Raw genomic sequence first — 26,963 nt, 5'->3', positions numbered from 1 at the left:
ACTTAATATTTACAGTGAATAAATATATCCATTCCCATTATTTCAACCACCACCTAGATGCAGATAACTCAGACTTATGCTTTGTTTTAACCTGAATATCAAAACTGTATATTCAACTACATCTTTCCTTGGATGTCTTTAAAAAGGCAGCTTAGACACAACCATTTCAAAAGGAAATTACTGACATTCTGCCTGTTTTTTCCCAATACCTTTATTTTTAAATGGCACTTAGTTACACAAGCCAGAACTACCTTCCAAAACCTAAATACATTCATTTTGATCTCTTATTTCCAAAACTCCACTTTTCCCCAACTCCACAACCAAAGTTGATGCCATCACTGCGACTCACCTGGATTGCTGAAGTAACTTTTAACTTCCACCTCCAGGCTTGGCCAGCTCCCTACCATGAGTTGATGTTTTTGAAAAACCAATCCAGCCCTGGCTGGTGTGGCTCAGTGGATTGAGCACTGGACTGTGAACCAAACAGTTGGTTGCTGGTCCAATTCCCAGTCAGGGCACATGCTGAGGTTGCAGGGCCAGAGGCAATCCATTGATGTTTCTCTACTTCTCTTTCTTTCTCCCTTCTACTTTCTCTAAAAAAAAAAAAAAAAAAAATTAACAAAATCTTAAAAAAAAAAGAAAGAAAAATCAGTCCAACCTGTGATACTGGCCTATCTGAAACTCTTCTAAGGCTTTTTTCTTAAAAGCCCCCAATCTTTGTTCTGTAAGGCCCCAAGTAGGTTAGCTCCTTTCTTCTGCCTAACCTTGAACTCCTCCCACTTATTTTTTAAAAATTAAATTTACTGGGGGTGTTTGTTAATAAGATCATAAACGCTCCAAGTGTACACAACTATGATACTGGACTTGTATATTGCACTGTGTGCCCATCACTTAAAGTCAATCTGTCTTCTGTCACCATATATTAGGTCCCCTCCACCTCCTACTCCCCACCCCCTTCACTCTGGCAATGAGCACACTGCTGTGTTCATGAGTTTGTTTTATATCCCACATATGAGTGAAATCATAAACTCCTTAGCTTTTTCTGATTTTGCTTAGTATACTATTCTCAAGGTCCATTCATGCTGTCACAAATGGCAGTATTTTGTCTTTTCTTATGACTAATATTCCATTGTATATACGTACCAAATCTTTATTGAATCTTCTGTTGAAGGACACTTTGGTTGTCTCCATGTCTTGGCCACTGCGGATAATGCTTTAATGATAGGGGTGCATATATCTTTGTGAATATGTTTTTGAGTTTTTTTGGTAGATACCTAGGAGATGGATTGCTGAGTCATATGGTAACACTATTCTTAATTTTTTTGAGGAAGTGCCAGACCATTCTCCACAGTGGCTGTACCAGCCTACACTCCCACCAGCAGTGAATGAGAGTTCCCTTTTCTCCACAACTTCTCCAACATTTGTTATTACCTGTCTTGATAAAAGCCATTCTAACAGGTATGAAGTGGTATCTCATTGTAGTTTTGATTTGCATCTTCCTAATAGCTAGTGAGGTTGAACATCTTTTCATGTAAATGTTCACTATTTGTGTCTTTTGGGGAGAGGTGTCTGTTCAGGTTCTCTGCCCATTTTTCAATTAGATTGTGTGGTATTTTTATTCATCTCTTTATGTATTTTGGATATTAAAAATTTGTCAGAGCTGTTGTTTGCAAATCTCATCTCCCATTCAGTCAGTTGCCTGTTTTGTTGCTGGTTTCTTATGCTGTGCAGAAGCCTTTTAGTTTACTATGGTTCATTTCATTTATTTTTGCCTTTACTTCCTTTCCTTTGAGGTCAAATTCATAAAATGTTCTCCACAACCAAAGTCCATAAATTTAGTATCTGTTTTCTTCTATGTAATTTATTGTTTCAGATCTTACATGTCTTTGATCCATTTTGATTTAATTTTTGTACATAGGGACAAATAGTCTAGTTTCTTTCTTTTGCATGTCTTTCCAATTTTCCCAGCACCATTTTTGAAGAGACGCCCCTCTGTCCCCCCACCCCGATTGTTTCTGACTCCATTGTCAAAAATTATGTCCATATACATGTGGTTTGATATTTGGGCTCAGTTCTGCTCCATGGATATGTGCATGAGTTTTCTGCCAATACCATGCTGTTTTGATTATTGTAGCTCTGTAGCGTAATTTCAAGCCAAGTAATGTGATACCTCCAGCTTCTTTCAGAATTGCGTTGGCTATTTTTTTTTTTGTAGTTCCATATAAATCTGATTCTTTTGTTCTATTTCTCTAAAAAAAAAAAACCATTGGTATTTTGATGGGGACTGCATTAAATCTGTATATTGCTTTCAACAATATGGTCATTTTAACTATGTTGATTCTTCCAATCCATGAACAGAGTATCTTCCCATGCTGTCTCTTTGTATCTTTTAGTAATACATTGTAATTTTCAGTATATAGGTGTTTCATGTCCTTTATTAGTAGGTATTTTGTTCTCTTGGTTTCAGTTGCAAAAGGAATTGTTTCTCATTTCCCCCCCTTGTTAGTACATAGGAAAGCTGTGGATTTTTGTACATTTTGTATCCTGCAACTTTATTGTATGTGTTCTACCATCTTACCTACTCATCCTTCAGTTTGCCTGTTGTCATCTTCCAAGGTTCCCTTTATCACATACTCCCCCTTTCATCATGTCTTACTTCTCTACAGCACTATTGACCTCTAACTTCACATGTATTTGTGATTTTTTGGAATAACATGTTCCCGTTTGTAGATTTTCAACTTACTGGTTTTGGCTGTTGTCTCTAGTGCCTAGTATAGTGCCTGGCTCAACAAATATTTATTGAAAGATTGCTTTGTCATCATCACTCCATAAATATCAAACCTACACACAAAGATGTTTAAAAATTACTCCACGGCTATTTGGTTGTTCCTTTCTCCCACAAAATTTTAACCTTAACATAATGCAGCCTAGTCCAGTTAATGGGACCCCAACTGGTTCCTTCAGCCTGGAAGAAACTTAAGCTTTGCCTTTCTCTTTCACCACTGTGTATGAACTAAATGAAGAATAAATGACTTCAAGCCCTGGCCGGTGTGGCTCATGGATTGAATGCCGGCATGCAAAAAGAAGTGTTTGTTGGTTCTATTCCCAGTGTAGGGACACATGGTTGGGTTGCCAGCCAGGTCCCTAGTAGGGAGTGCACAAAGAGGCAACCACGCATGGATGTCTCTCCCTTTCTCCGTCCTTTCCCCTCTCTAAAAATAAAATCTGAAAAAAATGATGCTTAAAAAAATCTTCAATGAGAATACCCTCATCTGCACCTTCACAGACAACTGAACATAGGAATTAAAGAAAATGCTCATTTCCTTTGCATTTATTACTAGTATAAAATATCTTAAAAAGAAAAAAAATTTCACTTTCAGTTCTTCAACAGCTCTCACTTCTCCCTCTTGCCCAAACAACTCCTGACCCATTCCCTCAGGGTCAGTTCAAGACTGAGCCTGTTCACTGTTGTTTTCACAGAAAACAACCAGTACCAGGGATGTAGAGGTTGGACCGAGGACGATAGTACTGTCTAAGTTCCACCCAGACAGGCCAGGTGGATTCACAGAATTCAAACAAAAAGGCCTGCTGGCCTCACAATGATGCAGTTTAACTAAAAGGGCTGTAGAGGGGATAGGGTAGGCCCACCAGAGGGTTCAGAGGACACCTAATGAGGCCAAGGAGGCAGTCTTATAGAAAGTTTCACAGTTCTCCCATGCTGGGAGGTGGGGAAAGTCTTGAGGGCACCAAAAGCCTCACTCATTTTGGCAGAAATACTGCAGTGTTGGGAAGCCACAGAAATGCCATGGACACTGAGAAAGGCTATGAGGGGGTGCACAGTTCACAAAGCACAGTGAGGACAGACCACAGCAGTAGCGGAGGCCATGCTACTGATGGCGAAGCTACAAAATCCAATTGCAGGGAGAGTGGTTTTTCAGGGAGTGACTCTGTACCAGTCATTGAAATTTGACCCCAGGCCAGACCTGGGGAGTTTCACAGACATTGGGGAGTTGCTGACATTGGAGTAAGGGTACCACATAAAAAGGACTTAAAACAAGCAGCTAGAAGGAGGGAATGGTAGGAAACTGCTACAGGGCTCAGGAATTGAGGGCAATACTGGGGGCTGGATGGACAATTGCACAAGAAACAGCACCAAATAAACTTCCTGCTCGGCATTCAGTTGGCGAAGGAGAGGAGATCCAGGAAGCAGTTGAAAGGAGCAAAGATGGAATACTGAAGGCAAGTCTCTTGGAGCTGATCAGAAGATCACATGGTACACCAGTGATGAAACACAACTCTGGACCTCAAATGGGAGAGGTGGTGGATAGGGGTGGGTGTCACTGACTGGGAGGTGGTGGATGGAACAGCATCACAGTAGCCATCACAGGGCCACAGGGAAATATGTGGCCACTAAGTCACAGAGGGCTCCTTCCAGCTTGGATGGGAAGGCAGTCTCACAGAGGAGGTCCGTTGACGCCTGGGTGGTAGAAGGCACAGAGGTCCTCATAACGACAGTGGCCCTTTTTGGCAAAGTGTCGGCAAACAGGGCGGTCAGATTTGTCTGTGGATAAGTGAAAATTGGGCAATTTAAAATGTAAGAAAGAAAATAAAGGTAACAGAGGGTAGAGATAGAGAGAGGGTCAGATTTCCTATTCCCTACCATTTCCAGATATTCTGGAATGGTAGTCTTTCTCCGGAAGAAAAAACATTCAAGGCTACTCCCACTTCAAGAGGACAAAGGACAGCCAAAAGGAAAAGAATCATGGTCACTCTGGGAGTGATGGGTATTAAATGTGTACAGGCATAAAAAAATGGGCCTCACCTTCCATAACCTGGGGTTCATTATTGGGAGGGCAGGTATTCTTGACAAGTGACCAGCTTTTGAGCCTTCGAGGATGTCTCTGTTCTTTGTGAAAGCCTCCCCTGGAGGAACTACTATGGCCTGGTCTGGGAAAAGGAGGCTCAGCATTGACCCCCCACCAACCATGACCATATGGGCCAGACCTGGGGCCAAAGCCTCCCCAAATTGGGCTTCTGCCCCGGGGAGGAGGTGGGAGAGTCAGCAGTGGTGGAATCATCAGTCCCCTTGATCCTGGAGGACCTCTGTGAAGAGCTGGGGGGGGGGGGGGAGAGAGAGAGAGAGAGAGAGAGAGAGAGAGAGAGAGAGAGAGAGAGAGAGCATGGAAAGGTGATCAATGGCTAACTTAAACCTGATAAAGAAGCCCTAAATTTTTTTTTCTTTTTACTGAAGTACATTATATACACACAAAAAATAAACCAATTTCTTGTGTACAGCTTAACTATTACCAAAGTAAACACATTTGTGTTTTCACCACCCAGGTGAAGACAGGACCTTATAAACACTCGAGAAGCCCCATCTCCCTAACTATTCTACCCACCTCTGCAAACATAACCGCTGTCCTGACTTCTAGCATCATACGTTAGTTTTTTGAACTTTGCATAGGTGGAATCAAACAGTCTGCATTCTTGTGTTTGGCTCCTTTTGCTCATCATCATGTTTGTGAGATTCATCCAGGTTGCCTGTTGCAGTTCGTTTTGATTGAGGTGTAGCATCCCATTGCATGTACACACAACACCTTATCCATTCTACTGAGGGTGGACATGTTGGTGGATTTGAGTTTGGGGCTATAATGAAAAATGCTATGAACATTTTAATACCCGTCTGTTAACGTATGTATGCATTCCTGTTGAGTATATATCTAGTAGAGGTTATTACTAGGTCCTATAGTGTATGTATGCTCAAGTTTAATAAAGTCAAACTTTCTCCAAAGTGGTTGTATCAATTTATACCCCCACTAGCAGTTGTTCCATAGCCTTAACAATGTTGGGTATTGTTAAACTTTTCATTTTTTTGCAATTCTGCTGAATGTGAAAAGTTTCTTTTTTAAATTTGTGGTAAAATATATAACATAAAACTTGCCATCTTACCTATTTTTAAGTGTACATCTCAGTAGTGTTAAATAAATTCACATTGTTGTGAAACAGATCTCCAGAACTTTTTTTAATCTTGTAAAACTAAAATTCTGTAGCTACTAAACAACTCTCCTTTCCCCACTCTACTCAGCCCCTGGCAATCACCATTCTACTTCATGTCTATGCATTTAACTACTTCAGATACTTCATATAAGTGGAATCATATAGTATTTTCCTTTTTGTGACTGGCTTATTTTATTTAGCATAATGGCTTCAAGGTTCATCCATGCAGTAGCATGTGACAGGATTTTCTTATTTTGAGGGTCTGAATGATATTCCACTGTATGAATATACATTTTGTTTATTCATCTGTCAACAAATATTTGGGTTGGTTTCATCTCTTGGCTATTGTGAATAGTGCAATGAACATGGGTGTGCAAGTATCTCTTCAAGATTCTGCTTTCTTTTCTTTTGGATATATCTCAGAAGTGTAATTGCTGGATCATACTATAGTTCTACTTTTAATTTTTTGAGGAACCTCCATACTGTCTTCTATAGTGGTTGTACCATTTTATAAGTGGACAAGCATTTCAGTTTCAGAGTAGTATGTTTTTATCTTGTGTTTATTTGTCAACTAATGATGTTTTTGTTCACTTGTTTTTGCCATTTACACTTTTCTAACAGGTTGTCCATAAGAGTTCTTTATATTCTAGATTTGAGTTCCTTATTGTTTACATTTGTTGCAAGTATCTTCTACTTTATTCATTTCTTAAGGGTGTCATTTGATTAATAGAAGTTTATTTTCTAATGTAGTTCAGTTTATAAATCTTCCCTTTATGGTTAGTGTGTGTTTCCTGTGTAAGAACTCTTATCTGCTCTAAGACAATGTAATATATTTATTTCCTAGAATTATTTCTTTACCTTTTACACTTAGATCTAGATTCCACTTGGAATTGATGTTTGTATATGGTATGAATAGGTCAAATTTCATTTTCCCCCCATGAGTATCCAATTAATCCAGCACCATTAATTGAAAATACCATTATTTCAGATATGCGTGGGCCTATTACTGGATCCTTTATGCTGTTCTATTGACTTATATGTCTATCCTTGCACCAACACCAAATCATTATAACTAGCTTTCCACTGGGTCTTGATATTCAGAGCAAGCCCTATCACTTCAAGATCACCTTTGCAATCTCTCACCCTCATCCTTCGCATTTCCATATAATAATGCAGAATGTTTATTTCCACACACAAAAATAGGGATTATAACTGGGAATGCACTGAATCTACAGACCAACTGGGAAGAGCTGACATTTTTACAACACTGAGTTTTCCAATCTGTGAACACACAACATCTCTTCATTTAGGTTCTGAATCCCTGATCTTTTGCTTAAGTCTTTCCTGGGTTTTAGTCCCTCCCTTGCTCCCTTCTCTAGGACATAATAAAATGATTTGGGCCCCTTCCTCCTCACCTGACTTGGGGTCACCAGGCTTTCCATTGGCTATGGGGGGAGGGCCCAGAAGGCTGGGTGATCCTAAAAGGAGACACAAAAATATGGTCATCATTATAATGAACTAAGGGACTGATGATCCTGGTTTTTGTTTTTTAATTTTTAGAGAGAGGGGAAGGGAGGGAGAAAGAGAGGGGAGAGAAACATCGATTGGTTGCCTCTCACACGCCCCCAATTGGGGACCTGGCCCGCAACCCAGGTTGCCTGCCCTGACTGGGAATCAAATGTAGCGACCTTTTGGTTTGCAAGCCAGCACTCAATCCACTGAGCCACACTAGCCAGCGAGACTCTGTTCTTCTGTTTTGTTTGTTACTCATTTCTTAATCCAACCAATAAAACCACGTAGAGTCTTAGTCGTGTTGGGAGTTTTCACCCTATCTATCTTTTCTTTCCACTGCAAAAGTTTTCAGGATTTGTAAAAAAGCGGAGACTTGGTCAAGGGGAATAATGCGGGAGAAATACCTACAATTTTCTCTTTCCCTGACACTGTTGCTATCCTCTCTTTAACAACTGGCCTATCAGATAGCTTCACCTTCCCCCCAGTAGTCTAGAGGACACACTTCTATTTTTCCCTTTGAACACCTGGTCACAAATTGTTATACCAGTCATCGCAACTTGCAATCTCTCTATGGCCCCTCTCTCCTGCCGTTCTGCGGCTACGCACACGAGCCCTATAGCCTCACCTCCCCAGCCTTTAAAAAAAAAAGGTTTAGGAGCCGGATTACAGCTGAGGGTTCAAGTAAGAGCACTCTTTCAGGCTCCATCCCAGATCTGCCCCTAACGCCACCCTCCCCACCTCAGCGCATGCGCCCTTCCTCCTTCTGTGGGAGCCCCAGGTCCCGCACCTTTCAGCCCCTAAGTCCTCGCCCCCACCGGCTGACAGACAATATACATACTGCCCCCGTGCTCCTCACCCGTAGGACTCCCATCGTCTTCGTTTCCAATCTCTTCCCGCTTTGGTACTTGAGGGTCCAGCGGCTGCTTCTGCTGATCCTGCTTCTTTCGTTTGGGCATCGTGGTTGCTGCAATGGCTGCAGCGTGATTTGGAGGACGGTGAGGAAGGGGCACGCTGGGATTGTTTCCGCTTCCGGGGGGCGGTGGCCGTGGAGGCCGAGGCGCCCCCATTTAGCTTCCGGAAAGGCGTGGGAGCCTTTGTGCGGCTTTCTCACGTGAGCTGCCTCCCTTGGTCTCTGCCAAGGCACAGCGGCAATCTCAAATTTTCCCTTCGTTGCGCTACTGTAAATGCTTAAAAAATTCCTTTCTCTCCTTGCTGAAAAAACCTCCACGACCGGCTTCCCAGTGTAGAGTCCTCAAATTCTCGCGCTATAAGGTCTGAAAAGAGGGCTGTCGCACCCTAAGACCGCCACATCCGGTCCCCGGTTACTATGGTAACAGCTGCAGGCACAACTTCGTGACCTCTGACCTTCCTCCCAAAGCCCTAGTAACACCAGGGTTTCCCTCCTTGCCTGCACTTGTCCTTTTGATCTGTAAACCTGCCTCTTCTCATTCTTTCCATCAGTAATTTGGGTTCCGGCAGGGCGGCCTCAGGATGCTTCAGACCGCCATCACGGTTCTAGACCTCTGACTCTACCCACAGTGTAACGCAGAACTGGGCTCCAATCCCCGGCGAGCACTCTCAGCCCTTTCAGGTCAAGCCCCGGGGCTGGGAGAGCTGCAGCGTTTTGTCCGCACCCCTCTCTCCCCAGGTGGTAGGACCCGCCTGCAGCTCCACCGCCCCTCCAGGTGAGTGGTAGCTTCTCCCTGGCGCGCAGGTACGGATGACGCGCATCCTCCCCTCTTCCCAGCGCGAGGTGGTAGCGTCCGTGACGGAGTGAGCCCGATCCTCCCACGCGCGCCTCTTTCCTCACCGCCACTGTGCCCTCTCTGTGCCGCTGGCTCTCACGTTGCGGGAGCCCACCCCACATCATCTCTCCTTGCTCTGGCAGAGAAGTGACTGTATTTCCCTGCATCCACCCGCCTTCCAGCCTGGCTACTGGGGCGAATCGGCTGGGCCCGCCCGCTGACGTCACCGCATAGCCACACCCCTTGGAGGGTCCCGGGCCTTGGTGGCTTGGGCTGCCCCCGGAGGGGGAGTCAGTTGAGGCGGCGGGAGCTCGGCGAAGGGCGGGCCAGGTGACTGGTCCGGGCCATGCCGAGGAAGAAGCCCTTCAGCGTGAAGCAGAAAAAGAAGCAGTTGCAGGACAAGCGGGAGCGGAAGCGAGGTCAGTGAGGTAGCGGGAGGAGGGGGCGGGGCTCGAGCTCCCGCACAGCTGGAAGGAGGGGTGTGCCCTCCGCACCTCTGAGGGGTGGAGGAGGGTGCGGTGGCCGCGCGCCCAAGCTGGCGGGCGACTGCGGCGGGGATTCTCTCACGCCAACACCCTTACCTGAAAGGGGTGGGTAAGGATGGAGAGTTGGGGGAAGGGAATCCCCCTTGCTCGAACGGGCGCCATCCCCGCAGATCCTTGGAGGAGGAGTGACTATCTCCAAGGCCATCCAGGAGGGTCCTGAGCAGGTTGTGTGAGAGATCGGGCCTCAAAAGAAGTGGGGGTGGGGTGAGGGGGAGCCAGGCAGACTGGAGAAGGGATCTTTTGGCTCTTGAGAGCCGACCAGCACTGGCGTCACCGGCTCCTCCCCGCAGGGCTTCAAGATGGGCTGCGATCCAGTTCCAACAGCCGCAGCGGGAGCCGGGAACGGCGGGAGGAGCAGACTGACACATCGGACGGGGAGTCTGTGACCCATCACATCCGTAGGCTCAACCAGCAGCCTTCCCAGGGTCTGGGCCCGCGAGGCTATGACCCCAATCGGTGAGAGTGGGCCTTCCCCGCTTACCAGGAAGTCAGAGCGTTGGGGGGAGTTGGGGGGAAAGCCGGCTGCCACTGGTGAAGGCCTGAAACTGGAGGTGGTGGGGCTGGGATGCCATGGTTCTCCGCGGGCCATTGCGTTCACGGGAGCGGGCCACAATCTTCCCTTCCGGAGGGGTGGAGAGAGTTTTGGTTTTAGAAGGGTGAGAATACTACGCGAAAGGGGGATTTGGGGTAGGGCCGACTTAGGAGGCAAACAGCCTTGGAGAGAAGCTTAGAGAAGTCGTCTGTGCAAGTAGGGAGTTTGTGGTCACAGGATTGCGATGGATGCGTTGGTCCTTGTCCCCATAGATACCGACTGCATTTTGAACGAGACAGCCGGGAGGAGGTGGAGAGGAGAAAGAGAGCAGCCCGGGAGCAAGTGCTGCAGCCGGTCAGTGCTGAGGTGCTGGAGCTGGACATCCACGAGGTCTATCAGCCTGGTTCAGGTGAGGGAGAACTCAATACCTGGATGTTTGGGTCGGGCACTGGACTGGGGGAAGGAGTGTGGAAGAGTAAAAACTGACTGAGGAGGGAGGGTTTGGGATGCACCCTGGAGTCCCTGAAACTGTTCTCAGACTTGCTTGGATCTTTCTTGATTTTTGCAGTACTGGACTTTCCTCGACGTCCCCCTTGGAGCTATGAGATGTCTAAGGAACAACTAATGAGCCAGGAGGAATGGAGCTTCCAGGAGTATCTTGGGAAGATTCATGGGGCTTATACTTCAGAGAAACTTAGCTACTTTGAGCACAATCTGGAGGTGAGAATGGAAGGGGGACAGGAGTGGAGCATAGTGACCCAGGGTCCAATTGGCCTGGGGTAAGACAGGAAAGGGACTCTAGGCTCAGGGTCTCATCAATCAACTTTGTCTTTTTAGACATGGAGGCAACTGTGGCGAGTTTTAGAGATGTCTGACATTGTCCTGCTTATCACTGATGTCCGACATCCAGTGAGTATTGGGATGAGGCTGGGCAAGCAGGAGGAGGGAGAAAGATTCTTGTGGGGTCAAGGGCGAAAACAGGAGCTGGGAAACAGGGAGGTATCCACCTTCCTTTGTAGTCTCTATCCTGTGCTGATGTCTGTAGTCAGGGACTCAGCCCTTTATTCATTAGGGTCATAGCCTGTCACTCCTTCCTGGCCAACTGACTCTCCTCTCTGTTATTCCTTTGATGAAAGACTGCATAGCTTGCTCTAGCTGGTGTGGCTCAGTTGGTTATCCTGTAAACCAAAAAAAGATTGCGGGTTCACTTCCTGGTCAGGGCACATGCCTAGGTTATGGGTTTGGTCCCTGGTTGTATAAGAGGCAATCCGTAGATGTTTCTCTCTCACATCAATGTTTCTCTCCCTCCCTCCCTCCATTCTCTCTAAAATCAATAAGCATGGCCTCAGATGAGGATAAAAAATTAAAAAAAAAAGAAAGAAAGAAAGAAAGAAAAACTGCCTATCCTGTTTCTAGCCCAGCTGAGCTAAGCCAATAGAAAGTCCCAGAGTGGAGCTCTTGGGGATGTAATGAAGGCCGCTGGGAGCGTCCCCTTGCCCTGCCACCTCAGTGAGCACAGGACTTACCTGGAATGTGGGGGTAGTGGTTAAGGCTCTAGACTCTCCTGCTGGATGGCCCTTGTATGAACCTGCTTTGCTGCTTCACTGTTATCTTCCAGTGGGAGGAAGGGAAGTTTGTGAGAGATGTTAAGAGGACCTCATTTGAAGGTCCTTAACGAGTTGTACACATATTCCTACACAAATGCACAGATATTAACTTAACCCCTGTTTTGTCTTTCTAGTGCAGTTTGGCTGATTTACCCTTCTTGCCCTAGAATCTGCTACCACCAGGGTCTTGTCTCCAAGCTGTGCCTACTGAGTGGGGAGCTAGAGGCAGAGACCTCTGGGCTGACCTCTCATTGCTCATCCCCTTACCAACCCTATCCCAGGTTGTGAATTTCCCACCAGCACTTTATGAGTATGTAACTGGAGAACTTGGGCTGGCCCTGGTGCTGGTCCTGAACAAAGTGGACCTGGCCCCACCAGCTCTCGTGGTTGCCTGGAAGCATTATTTCCACCAGCACTTTCCCCAGCTCCATATCGTCCTTTTCACCTCCTTCCCTCGGGATCCCCGCATCCCACAGGACCCTAGTAGTGGTGAGTGGGCAATGAGGAGGGCACATGGGAAAGGTAGTGTGGCAGGGGATGAAGGGGAGAACAGAGAAGCATGTCGATAAGGATGTACCTGATTTTGGACCTGAGGTTAGTGGCAGAGATGGAGTGTGCTAATCCTTTTGTACCCTTGGATCTCAGTCCTGAAGAAGAGTCGAAGGCGGGGGAGAGGATGGACTCAGGCCCTGGGGCCAGAGCAGTTGCTGAGAGCCTGTGAAGCCATCACTGCAGGGAAAGGTTTGTGCCCCTTAAAGGGAGATGTGGCAGGCCATGGGGGACCAAGGCCCAGAGTCATTTTGCTCACTTTCTCGAAGTCAACTTCTCTATTATGGACAGAGGCGAGGGGCTAGGGGCGAGGGATGGAAGACTGACTTGGTGGGCCCTGGCTGGTGTGAGTCAGTGGACTAAGTGCTGGCCTGCGAACCAAAGGGTCACTGGTTCAATTCCCAGTCAGGGCACATGCCTGTGTTGTGTGCCAGGCCCCCAAGTAAGGGATGCTCGAGAGGCAACGACGCATTCATGTTTCACTCCCTGTCTTTTTCCCTTCCTACCCCCTCCCTTCCCCCTCTCTAAAAATAAATAAATAAAGTCTAAAAAAAAAAAAAAAGACTGACTTGATAGGACCAGAGAGGTAGCAGGTACCCTAGTGTAGCCCAGAGGCAGGAGCCCTAGCATAGCTGCCTTCAGGCTTCCCAGGACTGTTCAGAAAACTTTGACAGAGAAGTGCATGTGATTCTAGGGTGGGGTCAAGTGAAGACTGTGGAGTCGTGCATGGTGCAGGTTGACACTATCCAACTCCAGAGGGTATTGGTTACACCAGCAGTGCCATCATAGTCTGCCATGATATATGGTGGCCCTGGGGAAAACCTTCTTCGTCTTCTTCCCTGAGCAGTGGATTTGAGCAGCTGGCGGGAGAAGATTGCCCGGGATGTGGCTGGGGCCACCTGGGGCAATGGTTCTGGTGAGGAGGAGGAAGAGGATGACGGGCCAGCAGTCCTGGTAGAGCAGCAGTCTGACTCAGCAATGGAGCCAGCTGGCCTAACCCGAGAGCGCTACAAGGATGGGGTGGTGACCATCGGCTGTGTGGGTAAGGAAGTTGTGGCACATGCAGGGCAACCTCAGTATTTGGAAAAGAGGGAAGCTTATTAGGTCTCATTAAGCTGCAGGGTCTCTGAAGGCCCTCTGCTATAGATGAAGGATCATGGCATTGCCTCAGTTAAATTCCACCTCTTCTCAGTTGTTACTGACCTTGAGCAAATATTTAATCACTCTGAGTCATAGGTACTTTTATAATGAGGACAGTGATACTCACGTAAAAACAGATATGAGGAATGAAGGGAAGAGTATAGAGAGAGTCTAACAGAGCCTGACAGATAGTAAGAATAATAAGTGTTAAAATTTAACATTTATGTGGTTTTTCTATGTGCCAGGCACTGTTCTAAGTGACTTATGTGTATTAACTGTTTAAGTTGTAGTTATTTGTCCATAGTAGAGTGGGCATTAAATCATAGTAGGAGCTTAGTAAATGTTAATTTATTTCTGCATCTTAACCCTTTAAATCTGTTGTGAAGGAGAATCTTCCCTTATTCCAGAGATTTGTGTCTGCTCTTGGTGGGGGAGACAGGGCCCAGGACCCCTTTTCATTTTGGGTAGGAGAGGTGAGAAGTGACTTTGGCAAAGATGTGCTACTAAGGTGTTATTGGAACTAAATAAGGCCCAGCCTAGTAGAAATTAGGGAGAGCGGAGTAGTTGGTTCCTTGGAAATGATCCTGACTTATTTTTCAGTCTCCTTTTTGTCTTGGGAAAAACTTGCCTAACAGCTGACAGATTGTTCCCTATTCCAGTCATTTCCCTCTGGCTTCCCTTCCCCTGACTCTGAGCCTAGCTGTCCATCCCAGGAGGCTGCATGCCCTCTCTTAGCAGCCTGTGTTCAGGGTGGTGTGGCACAAGCCTCCCTGGTTTAGGTTTGCCATGCTGCTTTCACCCAGCCACTCCTGAGCACCAGGTGCAGGTGCTTGTGCAGGGGGAGGAGATATGCCATGAAAATGACAGAAAGGCCCTTGCCTTTATGGAGCTGTTTTCTTGTGAATAAATTGAGCCAAGGTGTGAAATCATTATTTAGGGATCAATGGAAGGGGATATAGAGCAACTTAAAGAGGAAGGGTCCTTTGGGAAAGTTTCCTGAGAAAAGCCTGGGATGATGAAGAAAAGTGGCTGTGGAGATGTGGGGAAAGGGCCTTCTGGGCCAAGGATAGTAAGTAAGAGGGTCTGGAGGTGGGAATCAGCTTGTTGACCATGGGACCAACCAGGGGGATTAGAGTATTGGAGCCAGAAAAGAGAATTGGGACTGAGATCAGAAAGGTCACCAGGCACCGTGTGATGTAAGGTGCTGTGGCTAAGAGAAGGCATTTTGGATTTATTCCAAGACTTACAAGAAACCAGCAGTGGGCTTTGAGCAAGAGAGTGGATAATAAATGTAGGGTCAGGCAAGAAAGGAAGCAGATGGAGTACATCAGAGGCTATTGCAGTAGACTTGCATGTTTTTGTTCTGAGCAACTGGGAATACTGAGACAGGAAGATTGGGAGAGAAGCAGGTTGAAGGGGTTTGGGAGGGGTGGGGATTCAGACATTAAATAGGAGACTTTAAAAAATATTTCTAGTGGAGATATTGAATAGGTAGTGGGTATCAACTTGGAGCTTAGGGAAGAGGTTTGGAGATTTGAATGTGGGACATATTTAAATTTGGGGAGCCACTAGTGATTAAAATTCAGGGGTCTCCAACCTCCAGGCTGCAGACCGGTTCCAGTCCAGACCTGTTAGGAACTAGGCTGCACAGCAGGAGGTAAGCTTGAATGTAATGCCCTTGAATCATCCTGAAACCGTCCCCACCACCCTGGCCACCAAACCGTTCCCTGGTGCCAAAAAGGTTGGGGACTGCTGGTATAAATGGTACTTACTGCCATGGATTGGGTGAGATGTGGGAGAAGGAGGTAGGTGGAAAGTGGAGGCCATGCAGGTATTTAGGTTGGGCAAAGGAGGAGGAAATAGGGATCCTCAGATGTCAAACACAAAAAGTTTTTGGAGGGGGAAGGAGGGCTTAGCTGTATCAAATGTTGCTGACAGGTCGCGTGAGATGAGAGGAGAGACTTGCTCAGCGAACTCGGCATTGTGAACATGAGTGGTTTCAGTGGAATGGAGGAGAGAGAGCCAGATTAGGGTAGGCCAGTGAGAGAATGGACAACAATATGGCAGAACTTTGTGTAACATCATGTGAGACAGGAGCCAGCCACAACAGTCTTCATATTACATAATCCACTTGTGTAAAGTTCAAAAGCTGCAAAACTGAACTGCATCATTCAGGAATACACAGGTCAGAAGACAAATGAAATGTAAGCAACAGAATCCCTTACAGCTCAGGATAAGGCCAGCAGAGAGAGGCTTATGATCAAGAAGGGACCAATGGACCTCTGAGGATGCATGTCACACTCTGGGGCCAGGAGTGGGAGATATGGGGTTCATCTGGCACATTGATATTTTACACATTTTTGTGTATGTACAGTTTTTTTTTCAATCTATAAGAGAAAATTTATTTAGAAAGTTGCAGAAGTAGAAGTGAGCCGTAGAAGAAATGCGCTCAGGAAACAAGGTAGAGCAAAAGAAGTGTCATTAGAGCCTGGCGGGGAGAGAAGTAGAGAGAGAGATACATACCTTGAGAGACAGAAGGAGAAAGGAGGAGGAGATTTGTACGTTAACAGTTTATAGTCATAAAGAAGATGGCATGAATAAGTGGTGACCAAACAGAGACAAGTCTTTGAAGGCATTTCATTAAAAAGGGGACAGGGAAATGGGCCTGGTGGGTGTTGTCACAGGAGGGTTGTTTTCCCCCTCCCTCCCATGGAAAGGAGATACTTAGTAGTCATAAGTGGAGCGCAGTCAACATGGTAGTGCATCATTCCCCAGCTCCAGGCAGCTGCTGGGAGCAGGTGCTGAAAGAGTTGTGTTTTATAGGGTTGGGGTTTTGCCAGGTGAGTAAGGTGGAGGGGAGAGGTGGGACCAGGGATTTGAAGGTCTGTGACCGGCATTGGCTGTAGAATGGGATCATGTAATCAAAGTTGAGAAAGAGGGAAGTGAGGACATGAATTGGGTGTTGAATAGTGTTCCCATGCTAGAGTTGTCAAAGTATGATTAAAATGGAGGACCCAGGATAAGTGATCTGCAAAGATGGGATGTCAGGTCAGAGAGGGGGATGCTTGCAGTTGAGATTTTGGAGGTGTGGAGTCACAGGCTCCAGGTCATGACCACAGGAGTCAGTAGCTGAGGGAGGGTGGAGGAAACAACCTTTGGAAGGTACATCCTTGTACTGAGAGGCCAGAGTGCTGATCTGTTCAGATACGGAAGTCGGCCAGAATGAAGGTGTCATGACAAGAGTGACAGTGAGTCCAAGAGCTCCAGGCTCTTGGAGAACTTAGGATAATCATGAGATGCGTGTCTCATGGGGATGGGGTGTTTAATCCACTGTAGGCACTGACCTATGCAGTTGTATTTGTTTCTCATTTAATCTTGATTGCTCTGAGGTTGGAGATATCTACACAGTAAAGTGAGGAAATAGAGGCTCAGAAAGTTAAAGCAATTGTCTTAAGGTCACAAAGCTGGTAAGTGGAGAGGCCAGGATTCAACCCTGGAAGTCCAGAGCCTGATTTGTAACTTGCAGTGTTAAATTGGAGCAATGGCTCCTTCATTTCTGGACCTTAGTTCCCCTTTCACCTATAGATAGAGGACCACATGCTTCCCATCACAGAGTGAGGATCTGTCAAGTGTTAACTTTCCTTGTTTTCTTCAGGTTTCCCCAATGTGGGAAAGTCCTCCCTGATCAATGGGCTGGTGGGGCGGAAGGTTGTGAGTGTCTCCAGAACCCCGGGCCACACCCGATACTTTCAGACCTACTTTCTGACTCCCTCTGTGAAGCTCTGTGATTGCCCCGGCCTTATATTCCCCTCCCTTCTGCCTAAGCAGTTGCAGGTATGAAGGCAGTGTGGGGAGGGAGGGGGAAGGCAGGAGATCAAGGAAAAAGCTGAGGATCCTTTTTTCCCCTTAGGTTCTGGCGGGGATCTACCCCATCGCCCAGATCCAGGAGCCCTACACTGCTGTGGGCTACCTGGCCTCCCGAATCCCTGTGCATGTCCTGCTTCACCTGCGCCATCCAGAGGCTGAGGACCCCTCTGCAGAACACCCCTGGTGTGCTTGGGACATCTGTGAAGGTAAGTTCCATGTTCCTGGCTCCTTCCTTTGCCCTTTCCTCTGCCCTGTCCCCTCTCCTCTCCTAAGAGGTTCAGTCGCTGCCCTGTCCCCTCCCCTCTCCTAAGCCCAACAGCGGGCTGCCCTTATATTTTTGTCATGGGGGAGCAGGACCTCTGGCCTGAAATGTTCTGGGAAACTGGAAGGACTATGTTGGGGAAATGGTGTTGGTGGGCTTCCCTCCCCATTATGCTTTTCTCCCTCCAGCCTGGGCAGAGAAACGTGGTTACAAGACAGCCAAGGCAGCGCGGAACGATGTGTACAGAGCAGCCAACAGCCTCCTGCGGCTGGCGCTGGATGGCCGCCTCAGCCTGTGCTTTCATCCCCCTGGCTATAGTGAGCAGAAAGGTCAGCTCACCAATGCGCCTCCAAGCCCTGCTATAGTGTAGGCAAGAGAGGGTGGGCTTGTGGTCACATAGACCTGGGGCAGACCTGGATTCTGTACCTGTCAGCCAGCTCAGAGACACTCTGTGTTACTGAGTGTCTCTGAGACCATTTCCTGATACACAAAATCAGGGTCCTAGTTTCCCCCTGGCAAGGTGGTGACAAAAATTGGAGTTAATGTGTGCAGAGCTATTCAGTGCCCAGCACATGGGAGGCTGAATGAATGAATGAAGGAATGCATGCCGGCAGGTACAAAAATTGTTATTCTTAGTCTTTGCCTCTTCTCCATCTTCTGGCTTTAGTTCTTTGTTCAAAACTCTTTTCTGTTCTTGTTTGGGTTCCCTAGGCACCTGGGAATCTCATCCAGAGACCATGGAGCTGGTGGTTTTGCAGGGCAGGGTCGGGCCAGCAGGTGACAAGGAAGAAGAGGAGGAGGAAGAAGAGCTTAGCAGCTCCTGTGAGGAGGAGGGAGAGGAAGACCGGGATGCGGATGAGGAGGGGGAAGGGGATGAGGACACCCCAACCTCAGCTCCAGGGTCTAGCCTGGCCTCGCGAAACCCTTACGCCCTGCTGGGTGAGGATGAATGCTGAGGCCATGCCCTGTGCTGTCTTTCCCATCCAGTGTCTTTGCTTTTGGACTGACCTGGGGGTATCTTCCCTCTGCTCCCCCAGTTGTGAATAAAGATTGTCTGCTTTGTAGCCCCTTCCCCACATGGACTGAGGTGAGAGCGGCTCTTTGAGACTGACAGCTATGGGAGGCTTCTCTTCTCACTCTTTGTGCACTCTCTCTGCAAAGGTAAAGTCTTCGTAGGAGTTAATTCAGTGGGTTCTAAGGCCCTGAAACTTGCTTCCTCTGCTCACTCTGCCACGTGTACCTTAGGAATGCCATTATCAACATGGGAAGTGCAGGGTCTGTTAGGCTTTTAAGGCCGGGTCCACATCCAACCCCTTTTCCTGAGTTTCTACCATACCCGCTCCGATTTGAGCAGCAGCCTTGGGTGCCCCCTGCTGCCAGGCCTGGGTTATACCAGAAGCTCCTGGGAGAAAAAACAGAAAGGTGTCACAACATGATGTCTCCAAGTAAGATTTTTACAGGATTCATTCAAATCCAGCAAGTATTTACTGAGTGTTGACTGTGTGTTTGGACCTATGCTAAGCACTGAGCATATAATGATGCAAAAACTGGGTCTGACTTGAACTTGTAGCCTGGCCATGACCAAGACCCCATTATCAATTATCCAAATATTTGGATTAAGAAGGGTGTGTAATGTTCTCCAAATTCTTGGGGCTCATACGGTATAATTCTAGAATTTCCTGTTGATGAAAATATTTAGTTAAGACTAAATGCTTGTGAAAATGTTGATTAAACGTGTCCAAGTAGAGTCTTAATTACTGGCAAACAAATAGCGTGCATATTTATTTTAATATTTATTTTTTTATCCTCACCGAGGACATTTTCATTTGCTTTTTTGAGAGAGAGAGGGAAGGAGAGAGAAACATTGATGAGAGAAAAGAATTGAACAGTTCCTACTGTACACACCCAGATTAGGGATCTGGGCTGGGATTAGGTAATGTACACATCTGGACTGAGGATGAACCTGCAACCTAGGCGTGTACCCTCACCAGGGATCGAACCTGCAACTTTTTGGTTATAGGACAGTGCTTTAACCACTGAGCCACAGTGGCCAAGGCAGTAGTGTGTGCATTTATGATTGAGCAGACCAGTCTTTTAAGTACAATGTTAAGTTTTATTATTTAAAAGCCTATATGCCCTAAGGGTGTATGAGATTCAGGAGGGAGGGCACAGAACCAGCTTCCTGAATCCCATTTTCCCTGATTTGGGGATGGAGCCAAGTTGACTCAGTGCAGGGTCTGAGTTGATTTATGGTGTATATTGCAGCAATGATCAGCTCTCCTTTGAGTCAGGGCACCTAAGGCTTTACAGTTTGTCTCCCTTGTCAAACAAGCAGCTAGACTCCAAGATTTAATTTTGGGAGAAAAGAGAGAATGGGTTTTGTTTTATTGTCTGCCATAATGTCTGGGTTGTGTGGTAGCAAAAAGTGTTGTTTGATGGGTTGACAATTAAGTGTAGGGGTAAGGCTAAGGGGCAATACCAGATTCCTTATCTTCACTCAAGCTTCCCATTCAGGTCCTGGGTCACTGGGCAGAATGCCAGCAAAGACCCTGTCAACCCAGGAGCAAAAGAGGCTGAACTATTGAGGCCACACATTCCCTCAAGTTCTGTTCTTTGTTAGTCCCTGTAAGGGCATGAGTCCTGGGATCTACACTCCAGTGCCAAGTTTAAATACTGCCAGGATGTGGATGAGCTTGAAGTTTGCCTAAAATGTGCTGTAAAAGATTAAAAGTACAGGTTGAGAGAAAAACCTACCTGTCTTCCATTGGGGCTCTTTAGTCTCAGGGCTGGGTCTTCTGATAGAAGAAGGGGGAGATAAACTCAGTCTCCTCTAAGGGTTTGTGATGTTCAGGGAAGTCCTCTCAAAACATGGAAAAAGGAGAAAAATGAGAGTTTATTTTCCCTTGTTTTGTCTTTTGCTGTCTCATGAGTGTCAACAGGGGCCCTGGGGAGAATCTGGGGCATGGATGAATGTTGGAATAGGAGAGAAAGTTGAACATGCTGAAAACCTGGAAGCAGGAACTCTTTAACGACCCTGAGGCTAGACTAAATGGTTCATTCCTGGACCCTGCCAATGACTCACTGTGGGGAAGGAATACTAGAAAAAGGACTATTTTAGGAACAAACATCTGGGAGGAGAAGGATAATACACTAAGGCCAGGGCTGGAAGCTGAGGTTGAAACTTATTGAAAGGGACAAAGGAAATTAGGGGCCTAGTTCCCCTCCATGCTGAAATACCCAGGAGCCTGTCCTCACATCCCTCTTACCTGGGTTACATCCACTATGGGGATATCTGACCAGAGTGGTCTGGGGCTCTGGTAGTCCCCACAGCTTCTGGCCAATCTCTTGATGGAGAGAAATCAATGCACCTCATTTATGCTGGAATTCCACTTGGACATTGAACAAGTTTCTTCCAAGTTTCCCTTTTTTCATAGGGAAGTCTAGTCTTGCATCTTAGTCAAAGTAGCCATGTGTGGTCCAGGGTAGTTCAATTACCTGGGCACCTGTTTCTTAAAATCATTGCTACAACCAAAAAAAAATTGTTTGAAAATGTGCCAGATACACTGAGTTCTGGGACAAAAGAATTGAATAAGGTATAGGTCTCACAAAGTGGGACAGCCAGATGATGATGATAAAATAATGCAGTAATTCTGTAGTGCTATGTAAACTAGAGAATAATTACATATATCCATTGAACTGTCATACTAAGTAAGGTAGATAGGACATCCTCATCCCAAGGACTCATTCACCCACAACATTTGTCGAGCAATTACTATCTGCCAGTTGCTGCTAAGTGTAAGTGATACCGAAATGGCCCTTTGTAGAGCTTACAATTAAATAGACTATTACAGAAGTGGGGTAAGTACCCGAGAAGGGTGGTGCAAGATCCTATGAGGTGGCACAGGTTCTGTAAGGGAGGGGCCTTAGGATGCTCCTCAAGAAGGAGTGGAGGACAGAGCTGGAAGCTGTATTTGTATGGCAAGTTATGTATGAAAAAAAAAAAAAATCAGTGGTCTGTGGTAAAGAATTGCTATGGGAACACCAGCAGGGGACGCCAAGCCAATCTTTGTGAGCCAGAGGAAAGGTAGACAAAACAAAAGTCCAAGCTGAGGCCTGAAGACTGAGCAGGAATTAGCCAGACATTGAGAGGTGAAGAGCATTCAAGAGGAGACAGAAAAGGTCCAGGAACAAGCACATGACAGCTGTGGTAGACTAATTTGTTTGGCATGCCTAGGGTACAGGGTACAAGGGAAATGTGGGGCAAGGTAGAGTCAAAGGGGTAAACTTGGGCCAGCTCTTGCTGGGCCTTTTCAGCGATACTAAAGATATAGGCTTTATTCAGAGGAACATTGGAGAACCTTAGGCCCAAAACTAGGAAGAGATTTGTGCTTTAGGCCACTCTGGTTGTGTGGAGACTTGTTTGGAAAGGGGAGAGATCAGAAGCTTTTGCAGCAATTCCAGGGAAGGCCTAGAAACCAGAATTAAGGTAGTGGCAGACAGAGAGAAGAGAAATAGTTTTACAGGATACTTAGCAGGTAAAATTTGACAGGTCTTGGGGATTGTTCTGCTGTGTGGGTAAGGTAGAGGGACAAGTCAAATGTACACCCATGTTTCTGGTTAGGCAACAGGGTGGGTAGTGGGGCTGTTTCCTGAGACAGGGTTAATACAAGTGGGGTTTGGGGGAAGAGAGGTGGTGGCTCTCAGACAGAGATTTGGGTGTTATTAACATATGGGGGAAGAGAATGACATCTATAGGAAGTGTGTAAGGAGAAGAGAAGACGGCAGAAGAAGAAAGTGGAGAACATCAAAAGGAGGGCAGGGAAAGAGAAGCCAGCATGCAGGATAAAACCTAGTGAAATGTGTGATAAGAGCCAGGGGAAGAAGGACAGAAGGGCTCAATGTGGAATGCTGCTGAGGAAATGATGACATGAATTGTGAGGAGAGTCCACTGGATTTGTCCACACTGAGCCTGCATGATCTTGGTGGGAGCAGTTCCATTGGATGGGTGAGATCAGAAACCCTAGATGTCAGGGGATTGAGGAATATGGAAAAAGGAAGTGGAGGTAGAGGAGGAAATTTTATAATCTTCAAGGAGTTTGGTTGTGTTTGCAACAAAAGAAAAATGGAGAAGAATATATATGGAACTAAGGAACTTCTTTTTTTACATATAAAGTTTTGAGCATTTTAACAAACTCTCAAGAAACAAAGCTCCGGAACAGTCAGCTTCACATATATATTCTACCAAACATTAAAAAATCTATTCTTGGACTATTCGAAAAAATTGAGGAGAAAGACACCTATTCAAACTATTTTACAAAGCTAACATTACTCTGATACCAAAATCAGACAAGAACACTCCAAAAAAAAAAAAAAAAAAAGAAAAAGAAAAAAGAAAAAAGGACAAAAGAATCAAGATGGTGGAAGAGTGAGTGGGTTACACTGACCTTTCAGGACCAACCTGGAATTACAACTAAATTGTGAAGAAATCACCTGAAACAAACAACTGAACAGTAGTGAAGGAGGCTTATAATCTTGGACGGACAGAAGAATCAGCTTTAGCACAACCTACCTGGGAAAGAGTGCAGTAGAAACTCAAGAAGGTGGGCAGGGTACCCGCAAGTGGCAGCACCAGAAGGATATTTAAATGGCCACTTGGATCCCCCTGAGAAGAGCGGGGTCTAAACCATAAGCAGGAATCTCCAGCCTACAGCACCAGAGCCCAAAAAGCACACAGACAACAGCCAGCTGCGAAAAGCAGCAGCATTGCTCTCTGCCAGAGACAGGTGGCTGGAGATGCAAGGAGCAATTTAAAGGGCCAATGCATAAATTTTTATTTTGCCACTTACCCTGAGCTTCGGCAAAGGCTAGGGCAGAGCAGGCTAGAGACATCTGTGGAGAGACTGGGGAAGGAGGCTTTAGGGAAAGAACTGAGAGAGTAGCCAGCGGGATCCTGGTGCCTGACTCATTCCCCATGCGGCAGCAGCCATATTGCTGAGGCAGACTACTTCCCTGAGTGGTAAAGTGAGAGGACACAATAGACCGCCCCTTGACCTCAAGCCCCCAGGAGGGATTTGGCCCGGCTGAATACACAGTGGTATCCACAGGTAGTAGATCCCTGGCTAAGGGGACATACAGTGGTCTATAAACTCTTGAGGAGAGTCTGGAGATGGAGGCACTGGGGACAGAACAGAGAGAGTAGCTTGTGGGATCCCAGTGCTGACTCCTCCCGCTTATGGCAGCAGCCATCTTGCTCAGGCAGACTACTCCCCTGAGGAGGAGCACCGTAAAAGGACACAATAACCCTGCCCACAGGAGGGACTGGGCCCGTCCCTGTGGTGCCTAAGCCTGACTGCTGAGGGCAGAGTGACTAGATTAACAACTGGACAAGATAGATACAAACAGTAGATTCCTGGAAGTCTCTTAAAGACTGCCTAAGGTCAGACAGGGTCAACACTGACATCATCAGAGGCAGATCCAGAATGAAAAAACAGTGGCCTCCTACCATAGAAGTTCACAGCACAAAGTTAGAAAGTCGAGACAAATAAATTTAAGAAGCAGAAGCAAAAAAGAAGAGTCTCACAAAAATGGGAAGAAGAAGAAACACTCCCCACTCGAAGGGAAAGGAGGAATCCCCAGAAAGAGAACTAAATGAAATAGAGGCAAGTGACTATCAGATATTGAGTTCAAAACTATGGTTCTAAAGAAGCTCAATGAGCACAAAGAGAATTACCAAAACTACAGGGAAACTATGAGGAACTTACTACAAACTATATCAGCATGAAAAAGGACATAGCAACTATCAAGAGGCAAGAGGAAATGAAGAATACAATTTCTGAATTGAAGAACACAATAGAAGGAATCAAAAGCAGGCTAGATGAAGCCAAGGATCAAATCAGCAAGCTGGAGGATAAGGTAGAAAAAAGCTCCCAGAAAGAGCAAGAAAATGAAAAAAGACTCAAAAGGAATGAAGAGGCATTTAGGGATATGCAGGACAACCTGAAAAGTAAAAATATCCGTATACTAAGGATACCAGAAGGAGAAGAGGAACAAGGGATAGAAAACGTGTTTGAAAAAGTCATGATGGAAAACTTCCCTAATCGGAGGAGAGAAGAAGTCACTCAAGGCCAAAAGGCACAAAGGGTCCCATTCAAAAGGAACCCAATGAGGCCCACTCCAAGACACATCATCATTAAAATGGCAAATATCCAAGACAAACAGAGAATCCTAAAGGCAGCAAGGGAGAAAGAGGTAGTAACATACATGGGAGCCCCAATACAGCTAGCAGCTAACTTCTCATCAGAAACACTACAAGCCAGAAGGGAATGGCAAGAAATATTCCAACTCATGAAAAGCAAGGGTCTGCAGCCAAGACTGCTCTATCCAGGAAGGCTCTCAATTAAAATGGAAGGCAAAATAAGGAGTTTCCCAGACAAGCTAAGGCCGAAAGAATACACTTCCACCACACCAGCACTACAAGATATGCTGATGGGATGGCTTTGAAAGATGAAGAAAGTGAGCGAGAAAGAGAGGAACACAGATACAAAATGAAAAAATGAATAAGTACCTATCAATAGTAACTTTAAATGTCAATGGAATAAATGTCCCAATCAAAAGATATAGGATAGTGAATGAATAAGAGAGCATGACCCATACATGAGCTGCCTATAGGAGACCCACCTCAGAACAAAGGACCTATACCAACTGAAAGTAATGGGATGGAAAAAATATTCCAAACAAATGAACAGGGGGAAAAAAAAGAGCAGGAGTAGCAATACTTATATCAGACAAAATAGATTTCAAAACAAAGGCCATAAAAAGAGACCCAAAAGGACATTTCATAATACTCAAAGGAAGAATCCATCAAGAAAACATAAACATTGTAAACATATATGCTTCTAACGTAGGAACACCACAATATATACGGAAAGTCTTGGAGAACTTCAAGAAAGATATAGGCAGTAACACACTGATAGTAGATTTTAACACCCCGCTGTCAACAATGGATAGATCTTCCAAACAAAACATCCACAAGCATATTGTGGAACTGAATGATGCATTAGATAAAATGGCCTTAACTGACATATAGAATCTTTCATCCCAAAGAAACAAAATACACATTCTTTTAAAATGCACACATATGGAACATTTTCAAAGATAGACCACATGATAGGACACAAAACAAGCATCAACAAATTCAGGAAAATCAAAACCATAATGAACATTTTGTAGGACCACAAGGGCTTGAAACTAGAAACCAACCTCAAGGAAAAAACTCAAAAACATTCAAACTCATGACTGAATAGCACACTATTAAACAATGAATGGGTCAATAATGCGATCAAAGAAGAATTCAAAGTTTCTGGAAAAACATGAAAATGAACACACAACAGTTCAATCCCTATGGGACACAGCAAAGACAGTCCTGAGAGGGAAGTGCAAAGTAATACAGGCCTACCTCAGAAAGAGAAATATTTCAATTAAACGACCTAAGCTTCCACCTTCAAGAACTGGAGAAACACAACAAAAAGAGCCAAGAGCAAGTAGTAGAAAGGAAATAATCAAGATCAGAGCAGAATTGAATGACGTAAAGCTAAAAGAACAATTCAAAGGATCAACCAATCCAGGAGCTGGTTCTTTGAAGAGATAAACACAGTCAACAAGCCTTTAAGCAGACTCATCAAGAAAAAAAGGGAGAGAACCCAAATAAATAATATCAGAAACAAAAGAGGGTAAATAAACCGAGACCACAGAAATACAAAGGATTGTAAGCAATTACTATGAACAATTATATGTTGAGAAATTTGAAAACCTTGATGAAATGAACAAATTTCTAGAAAAATATAACCTTCCAACACTGAATGAAGAAGAAGCAAAAGTCTGAACAGACCAGTAAGAGCTGGTGAAATTGAAACAGTAATAAAAAAACTCCCGGCACACAAAAGTCCTGGACCGGACGGTTTTACAGGAGAATTTTACAATACATTTAAGGAAGAGCTAACCCCTGTCCTTCTCAGACTATTCCAAAGTATCTGAGAAGAGGGAGGACTCCCAAACTCTTTTTATGAGGCCAGCGTTATCCTAATCCCAAAACCAGATAAAGGCACAACAAAGAAAGAAAACTACAGGCCAATATCGCTGATGAACAGAGACGCCAAAATCCTCAAGAAAGTATTGGCAAACCACATCCAGCAACACATTAAAAAGACT

At 45.6% G+C, this 26,963-nt stretch overlaps 2 protein-coding genes across 3 annotated transcripts; one reads left to right on the top strand and one right to left on the bottom strand.

Annotated features, from left to right (window-relative positions):
- Positions 1-575: 575 nt before the first annotated feature.
- On the bottom strand, positions 576-9,158 carry PRR3 (proline rich 3). 2 transcript variants are annotated; one of them, XM_054569009.1, is made up of 5 exons: positions 8,366-9,158; positions 7,413-7,475; positions 4,823-5,113; positions 1,144-4,561; positions 576-593 (listed from the first exon to the last, which is right to left on the bottom strand). In XM_054569009.1, the coding sequence occupies exons 1-4, from the start codon at positions 8,574-8,576 to the stop codon at positions 4,455-4,457; spliced, it is 672 nt and encodes a 223-aa protein (XP_054424984.1). In that variant the 5' UTR covers positions 8,577-9,158; the 3' UTR covers positions 576-593; positions 1,144-4,454. The 2 variants fall into 2 exon arrangements, 1 of the variants encoding a protein (XP_054424984.1); XR_008528754.1 differs by lacking the exons at positions 576-593; positions 4,823-5,113 and having other exon boundaries at positions 4,436-4,561; positions 8,366-8,379.
- A 325-nt stretch (positions 9,159-9,483) lies between these two features.
- Positions 9,484-19,525, top strand: GNL1 (G protein nucleolar 1 (putative)). Its single transcript, XM_054569008.1, has 12 exons — positions 9,484-9,673; positions 10,090-10,255; positions 10,604-10,740; positions 10,900-11,051; positions 11,169-11,240; positions 12,220-12,427; positions 12,584-12,679; positions 13,335-13,529; positions 17,283-17,461; positions 17,538-17,700; positions 17,945-18,085; positions 18,468-19,525. Exons 1-12 carry the CDS (start codon positions 9,601-9,603, stop codon positions 18,710-18,712), a joined length of 1,827 nt encoding a protein of 608 aa, XP_054424983.1. The 5' UTR covers positions 9,484-9,600; the 3' UTR covers positions 18,713-19,525.
- The last annotated feature ends 7,438 nt before the right edge of the window (positions 19,526-26,963 follow it).

The sequence above is a fragment of the Pteronotus mesoamericanus genome, unplaced genomic scaffold (genome assembly GCF_021234165.1).
Source record: "Pteronotus mesoamericanus isolate MK-2021 breed Mesoamerican mustached bat unplaced genomic scaffold, CSHL_Meso_final contig_20, whole genome shotgun sequence".
In the NCBI taxonomy this organism is placed as follows: domain Eukaryota; kingdom Metazoa; phylum Chordata; class Mammalia; order Chiroptera; family Mormoopidae; genus Pteronotus; species Pteronotus mesoamericanus.
This window is presented reverse-complemented; position numbering and strand designations above follow the sequence as displayed.